The 19,746-nt window shown below is 39.5% G+C and overlaps 1 protein-coding gene across 1 annotated transcript in view; it reads left to right on the top strand.

Annotated features, from left to right (window-relative positions):
• Positions 1 to 16,357, top strand: part of LOC135475679 (CD109 antigen-like) — a 36,168-nt gene extending 19,811 nt beyond the window's left edge. The window contains 17 exon segments of the mRNA XM_064755609.1: positions 478 to 595; positions 924 to 1,043; positions 2,771 to 2,887; positions 3,797 to 3,931; positions 4,723 to 4,894; positions 5,285 to 5,473; positions 6,180 to 6,258; positions 6,528 to 6,702; positions 7,802 to 7,900; positions 8,467 to 8,650; positions 9,751 to 9,986; positions 10,903 to 11,064; positions 11,427 to 11,489; positions 12,405 to 12,538; positions 12,972 to 13,146; positions 13,477 to 13,582; positions 14,178 to 16,357. Coding sequence (XP_064611679.1) covers positions 478 to 595; positions 924 to 1,043; positions 2,771 to 2,887; positions 3,797 to 3,931; positions 4,723 to 4,894; positions 5,285 to 5,473; positions 6,180 to 6,258; positions 6,528 to 6,702; positions 7,802 to 7,900; positions 8,467 to 8,650; positions 9,751 to 9,986; positions 10,903 to 11,064; positions 11,427 to 11,489; positions 12,405 to 12,538; positions 12,972 to 13,146; positions 13,477 to 13,582; positions 14,178 to 14,362 — 2,449 coding nt within the window. The 3' untranslated portion in view covers positions 14,363 to 16,357.
• The last annotated feature ends 3,389 nt before the right edge of the window (positions 16,358 to 19,746 follow it).

Genomic DNA, 19,746 nt, shown 5'->3' with positions numbered 1-19,746 from the left:
AATTTACAAATGAGTCAATATAGTTGTTGGAAAACAATAGTTGAGTTACTTCATTTTGAATAGCACCAGTACTTTAACATTAGCACAATAACTCTGTTATCTATAAGACGTCCTTTTGTACGAAAGACTTTGAAAATATAACGAGAGAAAGTCATTTGAACATAACTTTTGTGTAATGGCCAATTGGGACCACTTCTTGGTATAATGGAAGTGAAATGAATTCATTCCTTTTTTCCTGAAAATGCGTTTAACCAGAATTTTAATCATATTTATATTTTAAAATATTCATAAATGTTGTCCTCGTTCAGTTTTAACAGATGTAGGCCAGTAGATAAGTAGTAGATAAGAAGGTAGTAAATTTATTATTAGAGACATGCATCAGATTCTCCGGTAGAGCATGCTATGGGAAAATGTATCAACCAGACCTTTGTTCATCTTTGTAAGATTGTCTACAATGACTGTTTTCTGCCCTTGTAGGCCCGACGGTCGTATTGATTTCCGTGTGAATGTCCCTCGTTACCCTCTGACCTGGGTGGTGAATGGGTTCTCGTTGAGTCAGGAGAAGGGCTTTGGCTTGATGGAGAGGCCTGCCAGAGTGAGTTATTCTCTCAAAATAGTTGCCTGTTGGTTAGGAGTTCATCATGCAGTATGATATTTGTCAGTAGTACTACCCTAATTAATAACATATTTGCAATTTGTACATTAAATTTTTGTTTCCCTATGGCCCCCACCCCCTACCCCCCACCACCCGCCATCAACATATTTGGAGGTGAGGGGAGAGGGATTATACTGGAATCACTGCCTCATCCACAGAAATGCTCATGAAATACCACACTGATCTGCACACGTAATCTCCATGGTGTATATTTGTGCATGCATAATTTTCGTGCCATTTGTCAATATTTCATGTGTTGTGTTGACAGTATGATGCGACCAGACTCATGTACATCCAAGTGGAGTCACCTGCCTATGTTGTGCGTGGTGAACAGGTGGGATTCAGGGTCACAGTCTTCAACTACTGGTTTGCCGATGACTATCTGGAGGTAAGGGGGGTTTGTATATCTCGCTGGTGGTAAGGGGAGGGTAGAGGGGTAAACTGCTGGTTCGTGGATGGGGAGTCAACTAAGGGTTTGTAGATGTGGAGGGTTGGCTGGGGTCAACTAAGGGTTTGTAGATGGGGAGGGTTGGCTGGGGTCAACTAAAGGTTTGTAGATGGGGAAGGTTGGCTGGGGTCAACTAAGGGTTTGTAGATGAGGAGGGTTGGCTGGGGTCAACTAAGGGTATGCAGATGGGGAGTTTTGGGACTTGGGGTCAACTACTGGTTTGTGGATGGGGAGGGAAGAGAATATGAGTCAGCTAAGACTTTATGGATGGGGTGGGGAGGGAATAGTGGTCAACTACTGGTTTGTGGATGGGGAGGGAAGGGAATATGAGTCAACTGAGACTTTATGGATGGGGAGGGGAGGGAATAGTGGTCAACTACTGGTTTGTGGATGGGGAGGGAAGGGAATATGAGTCAACTAAGGCTTTATGGATGGGGAAAGGAGGGAATAGTGGTCAACTACTGGTTTGTGGATGGGGACGGAATATGAGTCAACTAAGACTTTATGGATGGGGAGGGGAGGGAATAGTAGTCAATTACTAGTTTGTGGATGGGAAGGGAATATGAATCAACTAAGACTTTATGGATGGGAAGGGGAGGGAATAGGGGTCAACTACTGGTTTGTGGATGGGGAGGGAAGAGAATATGAGTCAACTAAGGCTTTATGGATGGGGAGGGGAGGGAATAGTGGTCAACTGCTGGTTTGTGGATGGGGAGGGAAGGGAATATGAGTCAACTGAGACTTTATGGATTGGGAGGGAAGAGAATAGGGGTCAACTACTGGTTTGTGGATGGGGATGGAAGGGAATATGAGTCAACTAAGATTTTATGGATGGGGAGGGGAGAGAATAGGGGTCAATTACTAGTTTGTGTATGGGGAGGGAAGGGAATATGAGTCAACTAAGACTTAATGGATGGGGAGGGAATAGTGGTCAACTACTGGTTTGTGGATGGGGAGGGAAGGGAATATGAGTCAACTAAGGCTTTATGGATGGGGAAAGGAGGGAATAGTGGTCAACTACTGGTTTGTGGATGGGGAGGGAATATGAATCAACTAAGGCTTTATGGATGGGGAAAGGAGGGAATAGTAGTCAATTACTAGTTTGTGGATGGGAAGGGAATGTGAATCAACTAAGACTTTATGGATGGGGAGGGGAGGGAATAGTGGTCAACTACTGGTTTGTGGATGGGGAGGGAAGGGAATATGAGTCAACTGAGACTTTATGGATTGGGAGGGAAGAGAATAGGGGTCAACTATTGGTTTGTGGATGGGGATGGAAGGGAATATGAGTCAACTAAGATTTTATGGATGGGGAGGGGAGAGAATAGGGGTCAATTACTAGTTTGTGGATGGGGAGGGAAGGGAATATGAGTCAACTAAGGCTTTATGGATGGAGAGGGGAGGGAATAGGGGTCAACTACTGGTTTGTGGATGGGGAGGAGAGGGAATATGATTCAACTAAGGCTTTGTGGATGGAGACGTCAAAACAACCTCTGCTTTGTTTGGGACTGGTGAAGTTGAAGGGAGTATAAACAGTTTTCACTGATTTGTGAATCCCATGGTGATAAACTTACATGTTTATTCTGAAATCCAGTAAAGATGCAGGGGATTACATTAGTTAAGTCTTTTTGATAGATTTCTACACATTGGGTCGTGCCTGTTTTTAGGTGTTGGTGAAACTCCACGGATCCCCTAATTACAACTTCGTACATGTCGAGGAGTTTGGAATCGTCAGTTCATACGAGCCCCGTGTGTCTGGAGGGGACCATGAGACCATCGTCTTTGTGAGTATCATGTCAGCTTGTTTGTATTGTTAAAGGTGAACATCCTCGAAGGTCAAGTACGTTACGGCTGAAATATTACCGATCTGGGCCTGGTTGTCCCAAAATGTATTAAGACCTAAGCCTGGTGTTAACTTTAGTCCAGGCCAAGCGCCATTTACTTTGTATTAGGACAAGACTGGTGTTGAGATTTAAGTCTGGCCTAACTTTAATACACTTTTGAACAACACATAACTCTGTTTCAAGTCCAAAGCCAAGTTGATGTTCACAATGTATATATATGCTGTGTACATTGTTCTGTTGTCTTACATACTATAAGCTCATGCTGGCTTCCTCTCCGGCCGTATGTGGAAGCTCTGCCAGCAGTTTGTGGATGGTTGTGGGTTTCCTCCCACCATAAAGCTGGCCGCCTTGGTATAAGTGAAATATTCTTGAGTACGGTATAAAACACCAGTCAGATAAATAAAGAAATACATACTATAAATTCTGGTCATTATCTGCCTTTTCTGATCTCTTATACTTCTCTCAGTATCATGGTGTTCATTTCGCTATAATGTCCCTTGTTATCTTTCACCTCGTTCTCTGCTAACCGCTGACTCATACAAGCAAAATGCCCCGATGTCCGCTGGCGTTAAATTGAACTTAGCATTTTGGTTGCGTATATTTCGGCTTAATTATGTGGCCATCTTTAGGAGTGTATGACAGAGAAGTGCCCAAACTTGGTTATACACAGTAAAGAGTACAAGGAAAACAAGCACACACAGTATAACAGAAAAGCATTGGCTGAAGGAACTGATGATGTTGTCACCAGGTGAATTAGGAATTATAGATATTGTACATCATTTACTGATCATCGGCAACCATGTCTTTAAATTGTGCTTGTAACCATGTTTGGTGTTAATTGTTTTACAGTTGGAGCCCGGGGAGTCTAAGGACATCTATATGCCTGTGGTACCAACCAAGTGGAACAACGATAGAGTGGATATCACTATTAGTGCTACAAGTTATCTGGCGAGTGATGTTGTCACCAAAACCCTCTTCATCAAGGTATTGAGCTGCTCCCCAGTCATTCTTTATATTAGATGTCAGTCTTGACCTGATTAACCTCCATGCCTCCAATTCTAGGTGACAATCAATGATGTTACCTTAAGCAATTTATGTATACATATAATATAAATGACTACAGCATGGAAAGTAAAACCAAAGCACCAATGATAGTGTGACACACCTTTATTATACACCTCCCAGTGAAGTTAAGGGGACAGGTATACTGGAATCACCCTGTCTGTCTGGAGACAAGATTTTGTTCATGCATCTGCTCCCAAAGTACTTTGCCTGTTTTTAGGAGACTTGCCATACATCTGGCCTATCATCTGACCTTAAGCATGCCTAAGTTTAATGCCAATCGTTTAATTATGAAAATAATAACCCGATTGTTCTGAGGGCCACCTGCAGGTTTTTGTGGGCTCCCTAGGTATCATCTCATCTTGTGCAGGCCTAAGTTCAGTTACAGTGAGGTGATTATTTTCCACAATCACCACCATTCAGGTGCACCTGTAGCGCAGATTTTAGCCAGATAACTCGGGCTAGTTAAAGTACTCCACAAATTTCCCTGAAACTGTGTTCTCTTTTATGTCATCTAAACATCAACATACGTAATAATAATGACAGTGTGATTATTATTTTTTGATGCTTGGAAATTTTAGTGGGTGGAAGTAGGGTATGTGGGACATCAGGATTCTAGGTTTATGTGATATGATTTAGTTTGTTTTACCAGTGTGCTTGAATGGATCAGCAGCTTGTTGGTTTGCTAATTACACCTGGACTTTTGATTACAGTATGATGGTGTGCCTAACTATTATCACACTCCCTATCTGATTGACTTGATCACCAAGAGTTCTGTCATTATTCCTGACCTCAATGTGATCGTCCCAGAATCCTTCCTTCTTCCTGAACAGCGAGAGCATGTCTATGTTCCTGGCTCTGGAAAGGCCTTGATGTCCATCTTTGGTAGGTTCTGTTTGATATCCTCTAGGATTGAGGATTATTTCCATCTTGTACGCCTGAATATGGCCATGGTTTCCCAAAGTGCCACAGGTTTGCAGGGTCATAAGCCTCTCATTATGACTGTAATCTAGACTACACCAAAAATTTTAAAATCATGAGATCTAATGCATTATTCTTTGTAGTTGTCCATAATTCTCATGCTGATCTGCAACTTTTTCCCTGTAAAGTTGTCTAAAATATTAAGCATTTTTGTCATGCTTGTAAATATAATTTAAACACTTTGAACAGAATACATGTACATGGAAGAAGGGCAGTCTTCACCTTCAATAATTATAAGTGAACTGATGTCTTATTTTATTTTATTTAAATTTATTATTTTCTTGTGCATTACAGGTGATGTTGTAACTCCCGGATTTTTTGTGGAATATCCGACTGCAGAAGATGTTTTACGCAGACCTTATGGTTCAGCAGAACAAAATATGTTCAACTTTGCCTACAGTCTTTTGACACTTCGCTTCAAGAAGGACACCAAACAGCTGTCTAATGATGTTTTGCGGAGAACACTTGAATACATGAATATTGGTAGGTAAAAGATACAAAATTGGCAACGATATTCTTTGAAAATGGATTATTGCTATTTGCAAATATTTTTTCTTTATCAAGTGTTGCTCAATTCCTGTTACAGAGCTGAAAACAAATATGGTGTGATAAACGTCAAAAAACGGTTTCATTTGGAGAATAAATCATGACTGTTCCATGAAGATTCTTCTAACTCTAAAATGGCAGGTGTAAATCCAGCAGGAGCTGCTGCTGGTTAATCTGCAGGTTTTTGTCAGGAGGTTGGTCAGGTTAGCCTACCTGACCATTGTGTAGGCTTCCTCGACCCCTAAACCTGACAACTGCCGTGTAAGTGAAATATTTAGACAAAAAATGACTGCTTGGGTGGCCTAATGGTTAGATCATCCACCTCGAAGTCGGGAGGCTCAGGATCAAACTGAGGTAAGGCCATACCAAAGACTTTAAAAAAGGCACATGTTGCGGCTTCGTTTGGCTTTCAGCACTGAGAGGTTAGAACAAGGAAAACAGGACTGGTTGGCCCGGTGTCTGTATAATTTGACTTGGTGGGGTGTCTTGCAGAGTCTTGGACTTGTCCTGCCAAAAGAAGCCACTGTATGTGATTCCTTGTCATCATATGACTGAAGAACTCTTAAGTACAACGTAAAACCCAAAACATACATTACATACAAACAAAAAAGTCAACAGGTTGGTGTATGTTGATGTATTTCAGGTTATCAGAGACAGTTGAGTTACATGACAAAAGAGGGTGGAGTGAAGATGTTCCAGGATGATATTGAACCCAGTGTCTGGTCAGTTTGGTCTATCATATCCACACAAATACTTGTATAATAGAAATGTTCACCGTTAATGGTTCGCTCCTTGGAGCTGAAGGTGCTGATGAGATAAGGATTCCAATAACAAATTCAAGCACAGTTTTAACCACAGGCAAGCCTGGTAAAGATCTACCATGTTCCACTTGTAAAATTGATGCTGGCTGGGCATCAAATCAATCCATTTTGTAATAATGGTATCACAAACAATTCTGTATTTGTATGTTTTTTTTTGTTTTTTTTTTCAGGTTGACTGCTTTTGTTGCAAAGACGCTAGATGAAGGTCGTTTTGGGGAATGGGAGCAGATTCTGTTCATCCCAGCTGAGTTGATAAATGCCATGGTGCTGTTTTTGTGTGATGCTCAGAATGAGACTGGTGCTTACAACGAAACAATGGGAATGCCCGTGTACGACCGCAAACTGGTGAGTTTTAAATCAGTAGTATTTATTTATTTATTTGATGGGTGTTTAATGCCATATTCAAGAATATTTCACTGACTTATATGATGGCAGTCAGCATTATGGTGGGAGGAAACCAGCAGAAACCCAATACCATCTGCAGGTTGCTGCAGACCTTCCCATGTACGACCAAAGAGGAAACCAGCATGAGCTGCACTTGGACTCACAGCGACCACATTGGTGGGAGTCATTGCGCTGCGCAGGTGTGCTAATCCACTCAGCCACGGAGGCTAGCGCGTAATGACCCAGGAGTCTCTCACCAATGCGGTCGCTGTGAGTTCAAGTCCAGCTCATGCTGGCTTCTTCTCCAGCCATACGTGAGAAGGTTTGTCAGCAATCTGCAGATGGTCGTGGGTTTCCCCCCTGGCTGTGCCCGGTTTCTACCCACCATAATGCTGGTTGTCATCGTATAAGTGAAATATTCCTGAGTTCGGCATAAAACACCAATCAAATAAATAAATAAGCCGCGGAGGCACCCCATTAAATCATTAGTACTAGCGACAGTGAGACAGTGGGAATGCCAATGTAGGCACGCAAACTTTTGAGTGTTCATCATTTAATCATTATATACCAGTCTGAAAGGGAGTTTTGTGGTGATGAATAATTCACAAATCTACAGAGAAAGAATCATAATTAGTTTTCTCAATAGAAACAAATATATGACCAGATAAAGGTCAGGAATTAGAATATGTCACTGATGGTTCTACTAGATTTATCTGAATACACCAAAGAATCATTTCAGTACATTTATTTCAGATATACTTGCTAATTGCGTTCCTTTGCCGACTAAATAGTTTTGGCCTAAGCTATGATGTCTAGTGTTCATTCTTTTGTTGGTGATAATGCTTTGTGGGACTGGTAATGTGTGTATATAATGCATTGGAAATAGGTAATGGTCAATTTAAGGCAGATCTGCATCACCCTTGCCAGAAAATAGTTCCCCTTATTCTATGCCAGTGCATCTGTTAAAGGACATGAATGTGTGCAAACAAAATTTCAGAAGTAATTCAAACATATTAAAAACTCCTAAAGCTGATCTCATACCTTGTTTTTATACCTGTAGTCCAAAAGTGAGGAGCAGACAATCGAGCTGTACAATGACCCTATCCCACTGACAGCCTACGTATTGATAGCCTTACAGAAGATCACTGGGGCTTCAGGGGTGAGTACATGGCAGATAAGGTGTACCATCATGAGAAAATATATTTGATAGTCCATGTTTAGAATGTATTGGATATGGCTTGATTTTACTGCCTTGTTTACCTCAGATTTTACATCGTGTTCATTTAATATTTTGTCTCCTTCATTATTTCAACTAACCGTGTAGATTACCTTCCCCCATGTGATCTTGTTACCTTCTTGTTGACATTTGATCTTGTCTACTGAGCTGAGATATCTGATCTTGTTCCTTACCTTCTGTCATCTGGTCCCTGCATGGAGCATGCCATCTGGTCTTGTCCCTGTATACAGCATGCCATCTGGTCTTGTTCCCTTATACAGCATGCCATCTGATTTTGGCCCATACCTTAAGCCACCTGGTCTTGTCCCATACAATAAGCCATTTGGTCTTCCCCCTTTATACCTGACTAATCATGCCATCTGATCATGTCTGCTACTTTGTGCCATCTGGTCTTTCCCCCATACCCTCTGCCTTCTGACTGTGCCCCTGCCTTAATTATGCTATCTGATCCTGTCTGTACTTGATGCTATGAACATTGTTGCCCACAGGATGCTCAGAGCTGTATAGAAACCTCTCGCCAGAAGGCTGCATCCTACCTGACTAATCAAGTGATTAACATTGACCCTGAGAAGAATATATTCCACCTGGCAATCACAGCTTATGCACTCTCACTGACTCAAGAGAAGAGTCGAACAGCATACAACATACTATATGACAACCGTAGGTTGGAAGGTAAGTGGGTGGTGTTAACTTATTCAGGGACGGCTACAGGCAGCAATCCAGTGTCCAGAATATTCCTGAAAAGACAGGTGTGGTGGGTCTATTTCAGTTGACCATCTGATTGACCTTACTTCATTCTTAGCTTTCTTTCATATCATGACTGACCTGGGGCTCTTTCCACAAAGTTCCTTTGATTTAAACAGAAATACCACCGAAAGAAATTCTGAATTTTTGAGTTGGTTCAGCTAAAAACAAAAATAAGTTGCATTTGACTCCTAACTAAACCCCTGGGTCTATATTTTCCACAAAATGTCCATTCAGGGAATTATATGCAATACATTGAAAGTAAATCAGAGGTCTAGTAAATCAAATACGATCTTCCTTTCTATTGATAATGTTTTATAAAGTACTCGTAATTGCCAATGGCAGAACTGAAATTACAGGGTAGACCACATAATTACAACACAGTGCCGCGTCTGACATTTCAAGTTCATCGAACATCTGTCGTCGTCTAGACAAGGGGAGGTAACTGACTAAAAAAACTTTGTAAATGTAGCGATTTGAGTGAGTTGATGGTTGAAGGGAAGCCTCGAATAAAACTAAACATTCGATCGTCCACTCAGAGTCAGGTATGTGTCAGTAGACATCTGAAAGTCTCAACTTAATGTAGATAGGTCTAAACAGCACAATTTTTTTGACATCAGCGGTATGTCCCATTAAGTCAACAGTTATCACTTAAATGCATACTTATTTTATGGGCCCATATATTGGAGTTATATATTGTTGATGTAACATTTATTGACCTATTTCTTATTATTTTGTCTCAGGGTCCAAAAGTAAACATTCCAATTGCATTAAATGTTTTTAGCTTAAGGAAAATTTTTTCTTGTCAGAGTGGATTGGTTGCTAAACATCAGTTGTGGGTTTAAGTCAGAAGGTTACATGCGTGAATGGTGAATTACAGTGGGTTTTATTTTTTGTGCACTGAAGTTTTCTCTACAAATCATATTTTATAATTGGAAAAATTCTTGAATGTAGTGTAACAGCAGAGAAACACAAAAACAATGTAATACAGATTGTTTCATGTATATTGGGCTTTTCTTTGTTTTCAGCTGAGGAGTTGTACTGGGCAGACCAGGTAGTACCTCCCAACCCGTCCAACATCCAGAATGCTATTCGTTATCTGGACCCTCGTCTGGAGCTGGAAAATGACGCTTATGCTGTGCACACAACAGCATACGCTCTCATGGCCCATATCAGCCATGACGGCCTGAAATATGAGCGGGATTCCATCATGAGGTGGCTGAACAACATGAGGAACTACAATGGTGGTTTTGTCTCCACACAGGTAAAACCATGTTACATGCAGGTATAAACATGTCACACACAGGTAAAACCATGTCACACACAGGTATAAACATGTCACACAAGTAAAACCATGTCACGCAGCAAGTATAAACATGTCACACGCAGCAGGTATAAACATGTCACACACAGGTAAAACCATGTCACACACAGGTATAAACATGTCACACACAGGTAAACATGTCACACACAGGTAAACATGTCACACTGGTATAAACACATCATGCAGGTAAACCCATGTCACACACAGGTAAACCCATGTCACACACAGGTATAAACATGTCACACACAGGTAAACATGTCACACTGGTATAAACACATGTCACACACAGGTAAACATGTCACACAGGTATAAACATGTCACACAGGTAAAACCATGTCACACACAGGTATAAACATGTCACACACAGGTAAACATGTCACACTGGTGTAAATACATCACGCAGGTAAACCCATGTCACACACAGCAGGTATAAACATGTCACACAGCAGGTATAAACATGTCACACACAGGTATAAACATGTCACACACAGGTAAAACCATGTCACACACTTGCCTTCAACCAATATGACATTTAAGAGAGGAAATAAATCCCGAAGCCAGACAGCAGATGTGTTATGATTGGTGCAGTTGATTGAGGCAGTTCACCAATCATGTCTCAGGTTATAGTCATATACATGTATCAGGAGGTTTAATAGTCAGGAACTGTATAAAGGAATGTGGTTTCTCTAGGCACTCTACTTATTGTAACAAATCTGACATGGATCAGAGTGTCTGTGTATATGTTACATCTTTGTAATAATTTCCTACGTGCTAAATCTTCCTCAAGAATCTTTCTCACTGTGGAAGCAGTTGTTGTACTTGCTGATTTTTTCAATCCTTTATTCCTGGTCAATAGGACACCTTGGCTGCCATGGAAGCGCTCGTGGCCTTCACCAAAGTGGATCCCAATCGTAACGTGTTTGACATGGCTGTCACGCTGGAGTCCACAGCCACTCCCAGCTGGAAGGCCTTCAGTATTTTGTCCAGAGACAACTACACTAATCTTCAGGTGGCAGAGGTAAGTAACAGATGGCATTTTCCAAAAAACCTGGCAATTGTCATACAAACGAAAAATTCTCTAGTGCAAAAACATCATACATCAATCAAGTAAAATGAAGGACTGAATAAGTAAAGTTTTATTTATGTCCATGAAAATTCACAAATCTTTGGAAACCTAGGGCTTTGAAACTTGTGTATTTATTCGTAGTAGTCATTTTCTTCTAATGTTTTATAACATTTTATACTTGTTTTAACCATGGACATTTTTGAAGAAAAATACTTTTCTCGATCTTTGTACACCTGTACATATATCCATTCTCAAGCAATTATATGTTTGTGTCCATTATGTCTGTTTCACCACCTGTGGTTACCTGATTTCAGCTGCCCAATGTCTGGGGTTTGGTCCAGGTAGAGTCTCAAGGAGCGGGTAGAGCCATGTTACAGGTGAGCTGGCAATTTCTAAGGTAGCTTGCTCTCAGGTAGTTGTTTTGTTGTCTTCATTACTTTCCGGAATAAAAGCCATTGGAAATAAAAGATTCCCATCCCAAAAATGCCATATGCTCATGGAGGACAACGTGTTCCAGCAGGCCAAATGTAAGTTATCTATGGCACAGGTGGATTATTACCCATATTGTTTGATATCAACAGTTTATATGATAACAATTTTAACTTTTTCGCATGCACAAGGAACCTACATCAAAGGATGGTCTTGGTTCACCAAAATAGCCTATTGTTTGTTAGTGTATGGTAATGGAGGATGATGTGGAGCGTCCAGGGCCTAGTGGTTAGCATGCTAACACAGCACATTGACTCGGGAGCCTCTCATTAATGCGACTGTTGTAAGTTCAAGTCCTCCTCATGCTGGCTTTCTCTCCAGGTACCTGGGAAGGTCTGCCAGCAGCCTGCATATGGTCTTGGGTTTCCCCCGGGCTCTGCACTGTTCCCTCCCACCATTGTCACAATCAAATCAAAAAATAAATACATAAGTTAAAAACATGATGAACAGGCAAATGTCTTTAATCTTCAGAACAACTCCATTTTTAAAAGTTTAGTTAGTCAACATCCAGGTAAACATCTAGGTATCTTATCATGGTGACCTTATTATTGTGACCTGTCCTGCATGCGCACGCAAATCTCCTGTTTAAGGTAGCACCATTCACCTTAAGACTTGGAGAAAGATAATTCTCAATGGTTTATGCAAACTTTTATGACCAAAAATGACCTCTGAATTCATCCACGTTTGCTTGCCTGATTCATGTCCTAAAGCCTGGCTGCTTCTGGGAGGCAGAATTGTAGATGAATAATGCAGGTGCTGAGTTGCAGTAAGATAATCTATGGTGATTCCGCTTTGGTTTCCAGCTGGCTGTGTCTGTCAATGTGGAATACCCCTGGCAGCAGAAGGAGCCTCCAGTCAAAGCCTTTGACATGATAATGGACCACATCAGCTGGGGAGGACGCAATATCTCAATGGTGGAAATGACTACATGTGCCAGGTGAGATAGTTCATATCTGTACACTCATTTTGTCTGGATTTTGTCTGGTTTTTAAATAATTGCCTGCCATTATTTTGTTCTTGGACCTTATGATGTATGTTAGGTCTGCCAGCTACCTGCAGATGGGCGTGGGTTTCCCTCTGCCCGGGTTCCTCCCACCATAATTCTGGTTGCTGTTATATAAGTGAAATATTCTTGAATTCGTTGTAAAACACCTATCAGATGAATAAATATTACGTCCTTTATCGGTCAAGTCACTCATTATCTGCTATTTCTTGAGTTGAGTTCATTAACAATTAGTATATAGCCATGTTGTTCAACAACATTTACGTCAGCGGTCTGTTTTCACTTGCCTTGTTTTACACATAGGCATAGTTGGAATGGAATTTTGGTGTTGAATATATATACATGTCATATTGTTTGCCTAATTCAGATGGACATATTTGGAAAAGAGTTTGCGCTCAGGCTTGGCAGTCATGGAAGTGGACATACCCACGGGATTTGTGGTGATGAATGATACCCTGCGCTCCTATGTCCAGGCCAGAACTGTCCCCAATCTGAAACGAGCAGAATTCTACTACAGAAAAGTTGTCTTCTATTTTGATTATGTGAGTTATGTGAAAGCACTTGACCTCATCTTAGGCCTGTAGTTTAGCTTAGATGGGGATGAGCCGACAGTACATACCTGTATTATTGCAGGAGGTCTCCATGGCCAATGGGAAACTCAAATAAACAAATATATTCTTGCATCACCTTTTAATTTCTGAGTTTTTAAGTTGCTCCCAGGTTTGTTTGTTTTTTTGTTTTTTTACATGTTTCTTACCTGAACTAAACATTTGAAGTTTTTTTACCTGTCATTTTTACATGTATGATGTAATGTAAACTGGGTGTACTGGTTTAATACCACAGGCTTAAACTATTTTTTTCCCTGGTTTCAGCTTGACCAGAGTAAGACGTGTGTCCGATTTCGCGCTGACCGCTGGTACCCCGCTGCTAATGCCACCATACAGCACCAGATGAGAGTGTACGATTATTATGAGCCAGGTGAGATCCAGCAATCAGCAACAACTTGTTACATGATCAGTAAATTAACATGACTTTATTTGTTTTGGATCAATCACTGGCTGAATGCTATATGATATATATATATAAGACTGTAAAGTGTACAGAGAGTAAAACCAGGGCAGCAACGACAGTGTGATAGCTGGCAAATACTTACTTGTAACCAGTTAAATTCAGTTTCAATTTTCAAAGGGTCTCCTTGGGGTTTTATTTTAACTGTTACATGTAAATATTTAGACAGCAGCAACTAACATGCTGCCTGGGGCCTAAACTGAAATAGGTATAAAAACTGCAGTGATGTAAGTAGCCAATTATGACACTTTGCAGATCTAGAATAACAAAAAATACTGTGTCATTCTTGTGAAAACATTGCAAATGGGAGGCTTGTCAGAAGCATGTACCTGATGGCAAATTTCTCTACCTGTAAACCCTGCTTGTGTAAAACACAAATTCATCAAAATCATTGTAATATTGCCCTAAAATAAATATTTATAATTTTGACATTCTTTAGTTCATACGTTATTTGTTCTTCACTTGATGTCTTCAGTAACTTTGAAATCTGTTTGTTTATTCACAGGTCTTCACAACACAACGCTGTACACCACAAACAACTTGTTTAACCAGAATTTATGCTGGGTCTGTGGCTCATTTCAGTGTCCATATTGCCCCACATTTAATGCAGCCACCATCATCAAAAGCAGCTTTACTGTTTTATCTCTATTGCTGGCATATTTAACACATCGGTATCTCTTGCGAACCTGATAGTTTCTGGGATTTTTTTCTGCCATTCATAATAACATCTGCATTCATCTGTAAATAAAAATCTGTGTAATTACTTGTATTGCAAAAATTTAAATAGTGCATATTAGATCAGGCAATGCTTGTTATTTTAGTTATATACGTGTAATAAGTGGTCAGAATATTGCCTGGAAAATCCTAAACGCAAGATTTGGAAAAGATTGTTTTGTTAAAGTATATTTTACCTGTCCTATGTCAGCTACATGCTAGCTCTAATGGCTTTTATTTGTTTGAGAAAATCGTCATTCCCTCAAGCAGCTGATGCTTGCAACCATTCTGTTATTTTTGGTGTTAAAAACAGCTATATCTTTTGTGAAGAACAAATTTTTCTTCTTAGGTTTGTAACTTGGGCAATTTTTTTTCTTTTGGTTCTTGGTTTTGTCTTTTGTGCTCTTCTTTAATGCTCTTCTTTAATGCTCATAGATCTAAACTGTCAGACTTTTCTGACATACTCTACTATATATACCTGTGACTTTAATGCACTCTAGGAAGGGGTTCAACTCCCAGAGAGATCACCTTATAGCTCTATACTCATGGTGTACAACTCACTTTTCTTTGATCTCTCCGTTTTCCTCTTTAATGTTTTTTCATACATTCACTGACCTTGTGATCAATGAATAAATTCTCAACCAGAGAAAATATTTGAAAAGTATGGAAATGTAATGATTTAAATGAAGACCAGCTTGTTGATCATGGTTTGTATCGGCACGTGGCAAGTAGTAGATGTTGTGTAATTGAAATAGATTGCTATGAAAAAGCACAGGTGTCTGTAAGGAAGTGTATATAATTGATATTCATTTCTGCAGTGATATTTCATACCAGCAGTAAGATATTTCTATTAATTTTCTGGTTTTGTCTGCCTTGTTCCACTTTTTTTAATGTCTGCTGGACTTTACTCCTTTTTTGATATAAATTTTCACAAAAATGAGACGTTGGACATGTTAATCATAACAAGGAAATAACGCAAAGATGGATTCTTGAACCGATTTTTGAATCTGAGATTTTGTTCCTAAACATCAAATAGCAGGTGAAAAGGTTTTTTCTTTTCCAGTCATGCGATCTTCTTCTTGCAAATTTGTTTTTGCCAATATATGGTAGACATACTATTAAGCTGGGAAACTAAAGATCCACATGTATATCTATGTATAAACTGTTATTACCTGTAAAGATCTGTCCCGTTTATGTATGGGATATTTGCAACTGTATATTTTTGTACTCTGTGTTTGTATATTTAGCTCTAGTAGGTGAACTATGGTGCATAAGAGTGATCATTTGTATTGACTAAGTGTGTTGCCAGGTGTGTGTCTGGTAAGGTTGGTGACGGATGTGTTAGGTAGAACACAAAATTATGCATAGTTTCAAGTGTACACATTCCTATACATTCCAACAAAAGTTTTATGTAGAGAAAAAAACTTACATATATTTTAGAACCAATAAACGATTTTCTGTGCAAGACAGTTAACATTTTATTGCTAATTATGTTAGAGATTTTACGTTTGCTTCAGGTTTATCTCCACCATTACTGGTAACATTTTTATGACCATATCATCAACTGATATTTTACCTTTGTGTCCATATTTTTGCCGTGTTTGCACTTTTTCCATTTTAGTTATATAAAAAAATACTGACATAACTGTATATTATTATAGCACATTTTATCATTGTATATATTTATATCCTGCTATTGTGGAAAAATGAAAAAAGCCGTTTTGATGTAGGTTCTTATTTACATCTGAACTATTCTCCATCAAGTGCTTTATGAAATGCTGCATTTCTATGTAAAAGTCTAGGTGACCTGAAAGACCCATGTTGAGTCTGCTCTGTTGCCTAGGACTTTGTGATAATACTTGGGGATTAATTCTAATCTGTCTAATAGTAACTATCTCAGTTCTGGAAAGTTCCGCTAACCTTGTCATCAGTTTTTGTATATCATCCATCACTATTAATTTCAGGATTTATATACATATTCCATATACATTGTGCCCATGATTACGCCTCAGAATAACATTTAAAACTTTTGTAAATCCTACTTGTAAATAGATTAAAAAAATTTTTTTAGATCACTCAGTTTATAAAATAAATGATTTTATACATACAAAGATTTAGATTTTGTTTTTCATGCTTGTCTTCTTCAGCCTACCAACATCGATTCCTGTACTATACTGCATAGTATTAAAGTAATGTCAGAACTAGTAAGCTTGAACAGGAAATATTTGTTTCTCCATGGGAAGTGGAACGGGACATGTAGCTCAGTGAGAAAGGTACGCGACGGTAACCCAGAGGCACGAACGGCTCGGGTTCAACCCCTGGCATTAAGAAGGAATTTGTACATTCCCCTACCCTCGCGCTTTGTAGCGGCCTGACCAACAATAAGTTGTTTACGTGGTGGTGCAACGTTCATCAGAAACTTGCCAAAGTTCAGTTGTTTACCTCAGGTTTCTTCCACATCGTATTAGTGAAAAATACTTGAGTTTGGCGTTCAACAAGAGTCTGTCATTCATCATTCCGTCTAAATTAAAGTTGTCACTTACTCAAGTGGCGGAGAGGTTAGAATGTTCACCTTTTAAGGAGACTCGCGGTTCAAACTGCAGTCCAAACCAAAGCCGAAGACTTTAAAATTAGCGCTCTTATTACACCTCCTTCGATGGCTTGGTGCTCAACACGAGGTGGTGACCGGCATCAGCCGGATGTCCATACACTGTGTCTGGTTGGGATGGTTTATTTTGTCTTTTACACCAGGTTCCAGTCTGCGACAAAGACACAGAATAGCAGTAAACTATTTTTTGTTCGCACCAAGAGACTTTCCTGTTGGTCGTAATTTATGGTCTTTCAGTTCTTAAAAACCGTTATATTTATTTATTTATTTTGATTAGTGTTTTACGCCATACTCAAGGACGATGAATGGGAGGGGGAAGGAGGTGTCTCCATGGCCGAAGGGGCTAGCACTCCAGCTCGGCACAATGACCTAGGAACCTCCCACCAATGCGGTAGCTGTGAGTTCAAGTCCAGTTCATATTGGCTTCTTCTCGAGCTGTGCCCGATTTCCTCTCACCGTGATCTGGCCGACGTAGTATGAAATATTCTTGACTACGGCGTAAAACACCAATCAAGGGAATAAATAAATAAACTTACACGACCACGGCCTGCATGATGGTGGCCGTAAAATCCGCAGGTTGCTACCAGACCTAAAAAAACAGCAATGTAATACGCACACATATATAATTAGTGTTAAATACCTAAACACTCTGCTCTGGTCAGTATCTATCTTCCATAATGGCGGCTATAGGTTTATTATCAGGGGAAACTGGGCAGGTATTATAAGGAAACCTACACAAATCGCCATTTACCCTAGAAGACAATATGACAGACCTAAAGGTGGCAACCTCTTTGACAGGGACGGTTGGACTTTTATTTGGAGCGATTCGGTGAAATGCTGCGTTCCTTGGCGGCTTGAGATAGAGAAAAAAATAGGTTCAAAATGCATACTACATGCGTCGTATGAAAAATGAATATTTTTTTCCTTACGAAACACGTGTTTAAGACTCCACTTAATCAGGATTTTATTGTGGACCTTTACAGAACTGTGCGGTATGTACAGAGTTTCTTTCATATATCCACAATTAAAGGTAATGCTTATTTTCAAAATATATTACTCCGGAGTGCTTTTCGAGAAGAAGAGTTATTGAAGAAAAGTCGCTACTATATCCCTGTTCTTTGATGCACTAAGCAGTGAAGAGCTGCTGTGTAAGAAGCATAACAGCTTTCTTTTGTTTTGTTCAATGTACCATCTCGTACGTCTCATCTCTCGTCTCAACTTAGCAGAAGTTACCCCTTTAACAAGCATACTCACTGTTCAGTGTGGTAACTCATATATTGCCAACAGTCATACAATAACAGCGCTATTTGAACTCCCAATCAACTCAGCAATCAACTCAACCTTCAGGAATATTTCCTTAACTAATTCAACCTAATCTTTTCAAACATAGATTTTGCTGATTTGCCGATGAATGATCAAATTTTGTCCCTTTATGGATTGGGAGAGATGTGAGCTACAGGGAAGAGAAAGACTGCACCAGTAGCTTCCTTTGCAGCCAGAAAACGACAGAAGACAACATTTTAGGGCATTCTATCCTAGTTGTGCCCTAAAATATTAACTGTTAAGTTCAGGTCTAAATATCCAAATGTTAAATTCCGAATGGTACACAGTAGAGGTCTTTCCATGACCCCAAACACCAAAGGAAACTGCAATTTGGACAGGAGGCTCGTTTGTTTTTGTCCAGTAGAAAACAACTGCATTTACATGATACATGCCCTTGAAACATGGTTGTCCACTTTACTGCTGGGAGAGAGTACGGGCACAATGTCATCTCTAAATAGCGAATATCTAGAGATCTACAGAACAACGTTTTGGGTCGAACATTCTGGAAGTGGTTGATGTATCCCCGGAAAATCTACAGGTGCTAGTTACAGGTTAATCACAAGCACCTTTGGATAGAATAGTCAAGTCTTTGTCATGATGAAAATGCTACTGAACTAGCGGTCATGTTAACTTCGAAGTTTGTCAGTGTTCAAGCCATGTTGCCTGATGTCCACCGCTCGTTGTAGAATGTTTCTCGAACCAAATCTTCTTGCGATATCAAGGATTCAGTGTCATCATCAAAACAATGAATTTTCATAGTATTGCGTTCATCAACGAATGATATATCCATTAAGAAATAAATTACTTTAGGGTCTATTCAGTTAATGCATTTATACAAGGCTCTATACAAGTACGTCCGTACATTTTGATGTAGTAGTTTAGAAGACTGATTTTATCAAGTGGAAATAAAAACTTAATTTACTAGGTTGTAAAAATTTGACATGCACTTCAGAACTGTTTTTTTATTTTATTTTATTTTTTTTTTTTTTTGCTTCTTTTTTGTCCAACTTCAAAGTAAACATTTTCACTCTGTAAAGAGTATTACGGAATAATAAAGTCCTTAATCTTAGTCCTCAAACTGTCAATTACCAATAGTCTTGAAGGAAAGTCAAAAAATCAGATATTTGCTCTGACAATGCAGTTTTCAGACTTGTATATTCAGGTAAGGAAATGACAAGAGCGTTTACTTACCTGAGCTAATCTACCTTAACTCACCGTAATAATGGGTGTAAATAAAAGAACTACACCGCTGGGCATATAGACTGTTGACGAGTTGTTATCAAGCCAGCTGAAAACCTTGCAAATCTTACATGTATATGTAAATGTATAGGTCAACTGAATATTCAGCTAATAGTGTGCATGAAATATAGACTGCTCAATTTTCTTTGCTTCATAAACAATACAATCCACCCTTTTACATCGGTCTTAT

Source organism: Liolophura sinensis, chromosome 9 (assembly GCF_032854445.1).
Source record: "Liolophura sinensis isolate JHLJ2023 chromosome 9, CUHK_Ljap_v2, whole genome shotgun sequence".
Classification (NCBI taxonomy): domain Eukaryota; kingdom Metazoa; phylum Mollusca; class Polyplacophora; order Chitonida; family Chitonidae; genus Liolophura; species Liolophura sinensis.
Note: the sequence above shows the minus strand (reverse complement) of the source record. Positions and strands in the feature narration are given on the sequence as shown.